Genomic DNA, 12,853 nt, shown 5'->3' on the forward strand with positions numbered 1-12,853 from the left:
TCTAATGTAGGGTCTGAAAGAAGTATAATCTTCTTTCGGCAGAGTAAAGGCATCTATAATTTGAATAGCACAGGCATAGAAAAGAAAATAAGTTACCAACAATGAAAATAGGAGGGTAGAATTAGCTGGGAAGGGGACACAGAGTGAGAAAGGAGTGAGCAAGTGATCCCTTAATTAATTTATACACTTTAGGCCTCATTTTAATCCCATTTCTAACTCAGTAATAACACCACAGAAGTTGGCTGAGCCATACTGTTGTAAAAACGGACCCAGGAGGAGGATAAAGCTCTGTGTTTTAATAATTTTGCCTAGTGACTGTCCAGTAAGGGGATATAGCTGCCTGCCAAATTAGAGGTTCTTAGTTATTTACTTAATTTCAGCTCATAAGCAGATAAACACCCAATTCAGTCCTAAGAATACAATAAACCCTGCAAAAGAGCCTCAGGAACTGGCACTAGACATGAAAAACAAGTGTAGGTACCAGGCCTGGGAAGTCCTTTGAATGGTTTGCTGGATTTTGGCTTAAGCTAAGAATAAGGCATCTACCAATGAGTCTGTTGATGCGGGCAGTCACAAGAAGGAGAACATACAGCCACTGGAGAGAAACAGTTGCCCATTAGCCTTCCTATCAGCATGGTACCCCAAGCACGGTTGCATGTAGCTAGGAAGAGAAGCAGCTGGCAGCATGGCACCCCCTCTGCTTGCATCGAGCTCTTGGGGCTTGCCCTGCACTACCTGCTGCACCACTGCTTTTCTGTTTTGCCTTCCTTACACCAGAAGGCAAAAACTGCACTGGAAGTATCCCACGTGCTGCATTCCCCTCATGCCAGTCTGGCTAGCTCACAGCAGTGTTTTATGATTGCTGTAGCAGCATGCCATCCCTTTTCCGTGTTAGCCCTAGAAATGAGGGACTTGCAGTTTCCTTAGGCATCTTGTTTACATCATGATTACATTTAAAACTACATTGACTATGCTACATAAGTTTAGTTAAATCTGTACAAATCTCCCAAATGACAAACTTTGGTTAAATCAATCAAAGCTGATTTAAGGGCATCTTCACACAACTCATGAGGTGCAAACTCATGCATGTTCTTAAACAAAAGCAAGAATGAGTCTAGACTACTTATTTTTCCATGTGTTATGTGGGGGGCTTGCTATAGGCAAAGACTTATTACTTATTTTCTTGTTTTCACACTGTCCTCTTCAAATATCGTAACAGCAGCTTTTACCCACTCAGCAACTTCATTGGATAAGTTGCATAAGAGGACAAGTTGCTAAGTTAATTGTATCTATGGGCAACTGAAGTAGCATACGAAACAAGATCTTTTTTATGCAGATCATTTAGACTATGTGGCAATTACTGTTTCATGCTAATGGCATTCCTTAAGAAAAAGTGCCATCCTAAATTATTAAAAGATTTGACACACTGAATCTGTTTGCTGCTAGGTTGTAACACTGTTAGGTTAAGGGCAGTTTCCTCTTCGGTTTGGTGTGCGGACTCCTAGATGATAACCCTAAGGATGACCAGACCAGAAGAAAGAAAACGCTGTTTGCAGAAAGCAGATTAGAAGTATGATCTAAAAATGGGTGGTGGAAGGCTCGCTAAACCTAGCAGGAATGCCAAACTCTCTTAATATAAATACTTTAACAACCGTCTTATTTGTATCAGTTAGTCTGAGTTAAATCATGATACACACCAAGCAGAACATCCATTGTAATGTGTTTAAATCCCCAATTAAATTTCTTTTATTTATATCTTATGCATCCCATATATATTTTGATTTATGTAACACTGTTATTTTTGCCTATCGATCGATATATGTGCTGGTTGAGGGCCCAGGTACAGCTGTGGATATATATGTAAAAGGGCAAAAGGCATCTCTGTCCTGCAGTGTCTCCACTCCCTTAGCCGTGACCCTGGTGCAGGGTGGTGCTCAGCAGAGGTGGCAGGGCAGAGGATGCCTGGGGGGGGTTACCTGGCCAGCTGGGGTGGCGGGCAGCAGCGGTGGGGCTGGTTCAGCCGGAGGAGCCCTGACTGCACTCGGTGCTTCGAGGTCCTGCTGAGACGGCAGTGATGCTCTTTCAGCTCCTTCCTCTTCCTCCTCCTGCTCCTCCTCTTCTGATGACTCTGTGTGGACTTCATCCAGATCTTCACCATCCGCTGTCTCCTCCTCTTCCTCTTCGCCCTCCTCCTCTAACAGGACAGGCATAAAAGGACCACGTGAAGATAGCTATAGCCCTTTCGCGATAAAAAGCCATTTACAGTTGCATGGCAAAGCTACTCATCATCTGGCTGAGGGTTTTTCCTGAATGAAAAACAAAGCAAAACAGGTTTTGCTTTGCTCAGAAAAGGCTGGGCCGTGCTGAGGGGGGCAGGGGATGCACGCTGGGGAGAGGCCAGCAGTGAGGAACCTGCTCCTGCACGTCAGTGCTGGGCATTGTGGCCATGCTGCCAGCCGTGGTGTCCTTGCAGTGGTCGTGCTCTCTGCTGAGTTAACTGGCTCCAGAAAGCCCCAGCAGAGCAGCACAAATCCTCTCCCGCCTCCCCAGCACGCAGGGCCTGGGTAGCAGAACTTCAGGCAGTGCCCCGATGTGGACACTGGTGGCCCTCCTGGCAACGCCAGCGTGACCCAGGGTAGGTGTGAGCACATAGTCATCCTTATACTGAGTTAGCCACTGCGCTAAACTGCATTTACACAGGCTTCACGCTTCAGTATCAGCTGTGCAAAGACAGATGTTACCTGATTTGGCATGAGGTAGAGTTTTACCCTGTATTACAAGCCTCTAGCAAGAGCTTAAGATGTTGCTGCTCCTATTGCTGTATCCCTCCAGATGTTCATCCTCGCCCCTTTCCAGATCCCACTAGCACCTCAGCTGTACCAGTTCAGCAGCTTTTGAATAGCCTGGGCACTTTGCATCTGATCTGTGAAACAATTAGGCTAAATATACACTTTTTTTTTGTTTGGTTGATCTTAAACTAGCCCTTTCCATAGGAAGGAGGACAGAAAATCGTGTTAATGCAATTACCCCCATGAGGGATTTGCAGCATGGAGCTGCACTCTTTGGTGAGAGGATACTGGTCTAGCAAAATCTGCCAGGAAAAAAAAAGTCTCTTTTGCAATTTTATTTATCTATTAATTTAAACATGGTTGAACCATCAAAGTAAATCTTTACCAGGTCAGTTCTTTGCAATAACTGCCTGTGGAGATTTGGGGTAAACCTCCTTAAAACTAGACTGTCAAAGCTTTTCAAACCATAGCTTTAGCATCATGTAACACATTACATTGTTAGCATTCATGGGCAGACTCGTTTTCAGAGAGAGCCCCCTAACAAGGCATTTTGTTTTGCATAATCATGTTATTCATCCTCACAAATATCAGATGTTGTTCAGAGCCATCCTAGTACTTCAGAAAAATTAACATAGATGGATGCATTAATCCAAGCTCCAAAATGACTGTGTATCTTGAACAGGTTGTGAGAGTTCTATGGTTCACTGCTCTGCCTGAATACATAGAAGGAACACAGATCTGCAAATTCAATGATGCCTTCATAACGGAGAAATGTTTCTGTAGGCAAATATACTCCCATAAGTAGAGTACCGAAAATCAGCTTCCAAGTCCCCTGAACGTGGAAGAGCTCATTGGCTGTAATTTCAAACGTAGGGTCAGATGCCCCATTGCATACGCCTTACTAATGCCTCGTCCACAGGAGATGGGTGTCACGCTTCCGATCACACGGTCGAAGTGCATGTCCCATGCACTAGCTCATGGTCTTGGCAGATGTGCAGGTGTGGCAGCGAAGTGGCAGAGGTGGCTGATCATAGGGACAAACAGGGTGCAAGGCTGGGACTAGTGACTGCCTCTCCTAGGACAAATCCCTTGAGTTTCACGGTCCTGTCTAAAGGCACCTGCTCCTCTGCTCCTGACTGGTGCCACTGCTTTTGTCCTCCTATATGGACTCATGCGCCAAGTACAGCTGGTGCATGGACCCCAGCTCACAGACCAAGATCCACCTCTGTTAGGCACATGCTCTAAAGCTAATATAAGTCATGGCTGGGGATCATGTGATGAATGCCAGTGGACTGAGTCCCGTGCATCCATATGAGACATAATTGGGCTAATGAAGGTAAATATAAATGTATCAGTAGAACTCAGTGCTAGAAAGTAAATTAGAGCTGGCCAGATGACTATAACTGCTGCCTTCTAATAGTAAAGATCCAATTTTCTGAAATATTTACATCCACTAATTTCTTGTGGCATATTCTCTATGATAAGGCATAGATGAACGTAGATTTCAGGCTACTTCAGTAAACACGGAATAACAAAGTTGCATGATTACATAGACAAGCATACAAATGACACTGTAAAAGAAATTAAATTCATGAAAGAAGATGACACTGTTTGATTCCCTTCATAGTTCTTTGATCTTGAATTTCAATTAGATTTCTGTTACATGTCTCTATTAATAAAAAAAAAGACTATCTTTCATAAACACTTCTTTAAGCAGTAAGTATTCTGTTTCTTCAACGGCTTCTATAGCTGCCATGCCGTAAAATAATGGCACCAGCTGGACGGGAATAGTACTTTATAGACTGAGATAAAAGCTTACTTTTCTGGTCCCCTCACCACAAGTGTGGGGTGGTTCCTGTTTCCTTGAGGAGTTGGTAAAGATCATGCTCTTTGGAAAGGCTTAAGGCTACACAAAAGGTAAAATTAATGGTGTCAATAGATTACTTGTTTTTTTAACTATGATGGATTTTTGCTGTTGATTATAATTGATACAAAATGGTCTAGTTACACCTTGGGATAGAGGGGATATCAATATCAGCATGCAAATTATACACAGCTGCAATTTAAGAAAGGCGTTAAGGTGAAAAAAATGACATACCTCTGTCAAAGTCAATTTCTCTTAGTATTTTTTCTTCTCTACTGAGGTTCACTGTGAATTGGTTCATAATTTCATAGCCATCCTCTATTTTTTCCATTTGAAATCCTTTAGATGCTTCAGTTATTCTAAAATGAGATATTAGTCATTTGCATTTGGCTTTGCAGATAAATTTGCAATTTATAAAGATCAAATATATACTTTATCTCTCAAGTTTAAATACTTACTTTTGTAGCAATGTTTTGGCATTCTGTGGAAACAAAAAGAAAATAACTGACTTCATAAATGGTTCAATTTTTTCAGAGATTTTATGCACTGTGATCTAATTCTTACACAAGCCATCTCTAAATTTATTAATACGGATCTCATAAAAGTCAATCATGAGATCTATGAATGAAATCTTATTTCATCAGTAATGAGTATACATCTGAGTAAACCTTTTAGTTTGTTGAACAGTTTTAATTAAAATGTGAATATGATGGGAAAGACAAACGATTTTTACAAAAGGGTAAATGCAAACTTTTTTGTCTTTTTGAGTTTGTAGCAAAAAAAAATCGTTCTGTTACCATCTCTAGTCACTAGAACTATCTTTGAATATCCATCGGGGTACGCTTTTGGAGCTACAAAATTTTATTTGCCTAGAAAAAAATCTGCTTTCTTCAAAGGCTAAGTTTTATCAGTTCATTGATAAAAGCACGTTTTTTTTGTAGAGAAGACTTTTTCAATCTTTAATATAGATGAACTATAACACCACAGGACAGAAATTCTACACCAATAAATTCAGTGGATAGGCTGCTAATTAGTGATTTCCTAATCAGCAGTTCTAAGTTTATAGGAAGAAAACAGAAAAGTGTTGAAGTAAAGGTGTAAAAATGTGACTTGGCAAATATGTATTTAATTCTTTGAAAGTTAAGCATTTTTTCAATATGCAAATGAAAATTATAACTCACAGGAATCCATATATACATATATGACAGTGGTGGGACAATAGAAATACAATTGAAAATACTACAATTTCTGCTTCTTCTTTGGACAGCTAGAAACTTATACACAGAATAGTATATTTTGGTGCAAATAGCAAATACTTACACTCCTGGATTTGATATTATTCACAAAAGGGCTAGTCATTTGTCTGTTCTGATGCAAGTGTTTAAAAAAATGAGTTTGTATAAATGTTCATCCAAAGAGATCATACTCTGAATGTGCCTAAAATCAAGAAATGCTTAAATAGTACTTAAATAAAACCATCACTCCCTTTCTATCTCTATTTATAAACTTCATACCTGCAAAAACACAGCCATTTCTGGCTCTTCCATGAACTGGATTCCTGATTCAACTAGCTTTGACACAGCCTCCAAATGATCCGCGTACTTCTTCATCAGGGAGCGGACATGTTGCAGTTTCTCCTCTTGGGTTCTAGTGATTATTTGTGTCATCTCATTTTTTCTTTCTTCCAGTACAGAATAGAGATAATCAAATTTTTCACACAGCTGCTCTTTCTGTCGTCTGCAGCATTCCTGTGAATCATTTGGTTTATATTAAACATGTTATGTTCTTAAAAGAGTTTCTATTTTTACAGTTACTTGGAAGCATTTTCATCAAAGAAATTCCTCTTTCTGAACAGTGCAAAGGATTCTGAATGACCCCAGAGACTTCTATAATTTTCAAAGTTCGAGCTATCAGAAGAAAAGTTTTAAAACTGTTTTCAAACTACTGATTCCAACCCATTGATATCCTCCAAACAGGTTATTGTGTAACTTGTCAGTCTGTGAAAAGTATCCATGATGTCTATAGTGATACTTAAAAGTCATCAGGAAAAGCTAAAAAAAAAAAAAAGTGCTATATTAGCAACTGGATTCATTTGCATGAATATAATAGTCTTTAAAGGAAAGATCATCTCAAATCCGTTCTGGAATACTTTTTTTTTTCCCTCTATCAAAGAACCTAAAACTGTCTTGGTTAGGCCTGGTTTTCACTTAAGTGCTCTTAGACTCTATTTTGGCAGTAAGCGTCCACTGTATTAGTGTTACCGTGCACTGAATGAGGTAGAGGTGCCTTGAAAATAAATGGTATGTTTTTTGGTATGACGAAAGGATGAAGATGAGGAGAAGTCAAATTCAAAGCCTATTTTCTGGTTCTAATTTTTGCACCTTTTTTTGAAACACCGCTGCTGTACTTCTACCCAGACCACACCGCACTTTCACTGAGTAGGGAAGATGGGTCTGATGACTGCTTCACTGAGCTCTCTCTAACGAGAGCACAGTATACTGGGATGAGAGCGGAGATTGGTTATCTATAATGTCTGAGGTCTTCCAAGCAGAAGTATTTGAGTCATCTGTGTGCCCCAGGGCACATGGTGGGGGAAAGGCCATATTTCTGGACGCTGTACTGTCCTTACTGTGGTTATCTCGCAGTGGATGATGGTGATTATTTCAATCTCTTTCTCAGGAACTGAGGCTGAATCAATTCCTCATCTTCAGCCCTTGAGGCATAAAGCTGAGATCCTGGCAGCGCAGGATTATTAACCGGCCCACAGTACTTTTGGAACTGTTATGACTGATTATTGCTAGTACCATTTGGACAGAGAATTCCACTTTTTTCTTGACTTTCAGCCAGAGCTCTTTCCTGAGGCTGATGACAGTCTGCTCTGTATCGTTTCAAAGGATGCCTTTGAAGATGGACATATGGCCAAAAATCACATTTTATGTTCATAAAGGCAAGGGGACCAAATACAGATCCTTTTGCATCAGTTCAAGTATCCACCTCTGCTTCCGAATGAGGAAGACTACACTAAACAGGCACCCCTAATTTAAAACTCACGAGAGGCCAAAGAAGGCTCAGAGAAAGTCCTGCCCTTCTGAGGTCTTTTGTGCTTCCCAGAAATTCCTCTGTATTTTCCCTGGTGCTTAGGTCTGCTGCTGGGAACGAGGCAGCAACAGTGATGGTGAGGTGGGAAGGATACAGTGCGATGCAGCCAGACTATTATTTATGAGCTTGCTGGCTGGGAGGGGGCCAGGGTTGCTGTAAGCACCTGCTCCCTGCAACACCTCCCTGCCTGAGGCCTGCAGTAAGGGGAAACAGAGCCGTGGCTTGGTTGTAGGGTGGATGAGCTGACTAAAGCCATCAGGACAACGGGGATGTTACAAATACAAATACAAGTACACCTGCCTGGTTATGAGACAGGAATCACTAAAAAGATCCTTGTGCTATGCGTGCTTCAACCAAGGTCTGTCCCTACCTGCACAGCAGACAAGTGTCAAAGGAGGCCCGCTCAGCATCCATGGAGATGTTAAAAATAAGGTTAAAATGAAGGATCAGTGAATTATAGGGTAGGGGTAAGAAAACTTCGCAACAAGGTGAGCTGTGGTTCCTGGGTGTCATGCACTCCTCAAATAGCCTTTCTCTTCTCTTTCACTCCTTTCATAGCTTTCTCCTAGGATGTCTTGCCCTTCCTCTTCTTCCAGACTCCTCTTTGTTTTGATCTGCAGCAACCTCCTCAGATCTGCAGTGATCTCCTCTGAAGTACCATTCAGATCACTCGTAAAACAACCTTAATTTCAGGACAGGTGTGTGCTATCTTTGCCATTTGATATAAGACAGGTGATGGAGGAGGAAGAGAGAGAGTTGGCAAAGCGCCCTTCTCTATCTCTAGGCTCTAATACATAATATTTCCTGCCAGCAGATATTACAGAATTGTTAGCTTCAAGTGTGAGATGCAAAACAGGTTCCTAAATGCAAATGCTTAGATGTTTCTGAAATACTCTTTCTGTATAAAGTGTTCCCATGCTAAGTGTCTGCTTGATGGAGTTATCCTAATCAGATACTGAGTAATGAAAAAGGTTAATAAATAAATGTCTTTCCATTGTGAAAAATTCTCAGCATGTTTATTTTTTTAAAGTACAGCTACAGCAGAAAGAAGTGTGTTCTTTCCACTGAGTGTGATTTGCATTGCTTTTTCTGAAGTATCTGTATTAACTAACCTATGTTATTAGCATTTAAAGTAAATACTGTAATTTTTACTTCATTATTTGAGTCCTACATTTTTACATGGCTAAATATTATTCAATTACTTGTTACTGTTTTTGAGTGTTTAGCATTTTATATTCCTTTTTTATTTCTCAGTGTAATATGAGAATTTGTTCTCATATTATAGTTATAAGTTAGCTATAAGATAGGCAGATATTAATGAGATTTTTTTATTTTTCTCTTTTTTAAAGCCTGGATAGGCATGGTAGCAAAATATAGAACTGCAGGCTACTGCTTACTGCAGCTAAAAGCAGAGCAATCATGTAATTTTTGCTATAGCCGATCTCTATTGTTCTCTGCAAAGTGTTAAGCAGAGAGAAGAGACGATCCTGGATTATAAACGCTATTTCCAGGTGTGCACATTCCTCAGCTCCAGCTGTAGCTTTTTGTCTTCAAGGACAAACTGATGTCAATGCAGACAAAGCTCTAGTATGGTAGGAAATGCGATTTGCTTGAAATGTAACATGGAAGCACCAAGGTAAATTCTATATTCTGCAATCTCTGACTTTAAAGGTGGAAAGCCTGTTACCAAGTCTGAAAGTAAAATGGCTGTGCTTTCTTCAGGATTTGGTCCAAAGGTTCAACTACGCAAGTGGAGGAATTTGAGGAAGCTAGTTTCTGTTGTATTTAATAAGGTATTTTTAGCACAGTGTTTTCTCCATACTTCAGACTAGATGTTTGAAGTTTTGTTTTTGTATCAGCTGGTTGAACTTAAATGATATAAGCTTTTGCTTTTGTATCATTCAAATTTTTGTAGTCAACCTACTTGAAAGGCTTGTTTTTGTCTGCAAAGTCCTGATAGCAGCTGATTTCATCCTTGCAGCACGAAGGTTTCCTGACTACAAAGTTCTGACTTGCTGCTTCCACCCTCTCTCATTTACTTGGGCTAATGGTTTTATATTCTTTGAACCAAACTTGGACACTTTCTGTTCTTCCTTGCTCTGAGGAAACAGGAGCCTTGGGCAATTGTGTACTTAGCTTGTGGAATCAATTTTTCTTACCAATTAGAATCTATACATCTTGCATTAACTTCTTTTTCACTGCAGTTTCTCTTTTCTGCTCTCACTCTGAAGGGTCAATAGAATTCTAATTGGGCTGAGAGGGATGCAATTGCTTCAGTAGATGCTTCATCAAACAGTGATCGTAAAATCAATCCATATGAGCTCCTTTCAACCTGTGATGCTCAAATTGGCCAGAGCTGAGATTTTTATTTGCTTTGCTGGTGCAAACTTCTTGGAAGAAATGAAAGCCACTTCTGGTATTGAATGTCACAAAACTAATTCCAGCTCTGTCAGAGTAAGACCTTTACAGGAAAATCCAAACTCATAGTAAGAACCCAACTCTTTCCACCTGCGAGCAACACAACACTCCTTAAAGGACAACATAAGTATATTTTAAAAACTACTTTTGTGTAGAGGGAAAGTAATTCAACTCACGGTTAATGAACATATTTGGAAGATATATTGTGATTGAGATTAAGGCTCTGTTCTCAGGATCAGGTTCTAGACTAATGTTGATCTTTTACAGCTCTAGTATCTGATCTGAGAAGTTACAGGAATTGGGAGTTGATGGTATTTTGTTGTATACCTTCACTTATGTCTCATGCAACTAAGAATGCTGAGCAAGACATGCTGATGCAGATTATTCTTATTTTCTGTCTTTAACCACATGTCCCTGGAAAGTGTAAGAGGCAGGATGCTGAGCAGGAGATATCCTTGGATTGAGGAAGTACAACTGACATCGTACAAAGCCACAGGTAATCATTTAGAAAAATGATTTGGGAATTCATTTGGGTAAAATGAAGTCTGCTAAAGAATGTTCATTATCCTTAGTTTAAAAAATGCAATTTCACAATGAAATAATTGCATTGAAAATTGTGACACTTACCTCAACTACCTTGCAGGTCTCCTCCAACTGCGTGACTATCCCTTGCACTCGGTCATTGCTCCCCACCAGGACCGCAATGCCATCACTGAGTTCAGACTAGACAGTAACAGGAGAGCAATTGAGTGGGAGATTAAATACTTGCCATGGGCTGGCAGCAGTCGTGCCACCTTCTTGCTTTGCAGAGTGGCACATCTAACAGTGAGCTGTAGCCAAATGAGCTGTCTTAGCTGTTCTGTACAGAACCCAGTACAAACTAGAGCTTTACCTCCCCACAAGTTACCCTCTCCATTTGTTTCCTCTCCTGAAACATGCTGAAAATATTGACATTTTTAAACTTCTCAGGGAAAAGAAACTGTGGTTTGGAAAGGAGGAAGGACTTCACTCCAGGAGGTTCTTGTAGTTGCTTCTGTATAAAGCTCTGTGTTTCAAGACTCTCAAAATAGTCCATGTGAGTTTGTTGAGAAAAAAGACTTTGTCTCCAGAGAGGTTGACTTTTTAGTTTCTGCATCTACCTGAGCCACAGAGACCATGGCCACTACAGAGCCTCTTCCATGAGGGTCAGTGGGTCTATGGGATCTTGGGGAAGGTGCAAGGGAGAAAACTGGGGGGAGTGGGGTGGAGACAGAGTGAGGAAAACCTTCTTGCAGCAGTCAGACCAGATGGGAATGCTTAGGGCCCTGTAGGGTGATGTAAATGAAAACGGGTGAGAAATGAGGGAGAGAGAGAGCTGGAAATGGTGAGCAGGTGCCTCTGCATTGGAGGAAGGAGAGTCCTTGTTCCAAGAAGAAGAAGGGAATGGTCTGAGTGTGGGGATGAGAATGATTATGGGATGTCCTTTGAAGATAAAGGGCTGGAGAAGCTGGTCCTCAGTAAACTTGGTGAAGAGGCTGAGGAAGACCAAGAGCCCTTGGTAAACTCTATAGTGATTTAGCTATAGAGGCAAGAGTCTGTGACCTTCAGCTGATGTGACAACATTTGTAAAGGATCCTTTACATCCCTCAGCCTCTGGATTATTTCTTCAGTCTTAGGCATGACAGCTTGAAATCTTTATTTGAGTTTATTATTTGCATATTGAGTTGACACCCCCCTGCTCCAGGAGCGTCTGGTAGCTGGGCTTAGCATCTTCCAAACTCACAAAGACTTCACTAGGCACCCACCAGGCACGGTTACCGATGCCTGTATTAAGGTGCCATTACACGCACTTTCCCCTTCCCACAGACATACTGGGAGAGAAACCAGTGCTTGCAAATCTCCACAGAAAGGGAGTGATGGGGGCATGGATTCCATCCAAGAAACTTTTCCTTCTCCCTCCTTTTTTGATTGATGTTTGTAACTACTTTCCTAAAGTGACTTCTCATTTGTAGTTTGCACACATGCAAGCAGCTGTGTGACAAAGTTGGAAGCTGAGATTGTAAAGTTGGCCTGTCTGATTGCTTGCCCCACTGGAGCCCTCCAGAAAAATGAGCTGTTTATCTCATGAGGATAACCCAGTGAGTCAGGTTTTAAATTAATACTGTATTAAAAATAAACAAGTCTTTTACTGGTGACAGCAAGGGCACAGGATGTTAGGTACATCTTGTGCTGCCAGCTATTGAATATGCTTGCATTCACTTGCATAGAAGGTTTTTTACTTCCCATTTCTTAAAAATGGGATGCTTACAGAGGAAAGTGCCTAATAGAACATTGTTTGATTTGTAAGATTTGTAATGGACTGTTCTTTTTCCAACGCATGTGCTGGAAATCTTAGTTTTATTTATCTATTTTTTTCTAATCTAAAAGCACTGGGAAAAAAAGAGATTGGGAACCTCAAAAGGAAGATCCTCATCTTTACATCACACCTCTGCCTAAAATGTTTACTTGTTATGCTAATGACAAATTGGGACACTGTAATACCTTTCTCTGTGATTTCTCTTAAAATATTTCACTGTGTTTCTAACTAGACAGCTGCTATAGGTTTGTGAGCCTTTCACTCACAAACAGGAATGGAAAAGGCCCCCCCCCCAGGGCCCTTCTGGAAACTCACAGGAAGCTCATGGGAATACCTTCCTGTGAATAG

General features: G+C 40.8%; 1 protein-coding gene across 3 annotated transcripts in view; it reads right to left on the reverse strand.

Annotated features, from left to right (window-relative positions):
• The window catches only part of TRIM55 (tripartite motif containing 55), a 44,150-nt gene that overhangs the window by 20,198 nt on the left and 11,099 nt on the right, over positions 1-12,853 (reverse strand). For all 3 annotated transcript variants that reach the window (XM_062570319.1, XM_062570317.1, XM_062570318.1), the window contains exons 4-8: positions 10,798-10,893; positions 6,168-6,401; positions 5,112-5,134; positions 4,888-5,012; positions 1,977-2,194 (exon numbers count right to left, since the gene is read on the reverse strand). In XM_062570319.1, coding sequence (XP_062426303.1) covers positions 1,977-2,194; positions 4,888-5,012; positions 5,112-5,134; positions 6,168-6,401; positions 10,798-10,893 — 696 coding nt within the window. The remainder of the gene's footprint in view (positions 1-1,976; positions 2,195-4,887; positions 5,013-5,111; positions 5,135-6,167; positions 6,402-10,797; positions 10,894-12,853) is intronic.

Source organism: Rhea pennata, chromosome 2 (assembly GCF_028389875.1).
Source record: "Rhea pennata isolate bPtePen1 chromosome 2, bPtePen1.pri, whole genome shotgun sequence".
Classification (NCBI taxonomy): domain Eukaryota; kingdom Metazoa; phylum Chordata; class Aves; order Rheiformes; family Rheidae; genus Rhea; species Rhea pennata.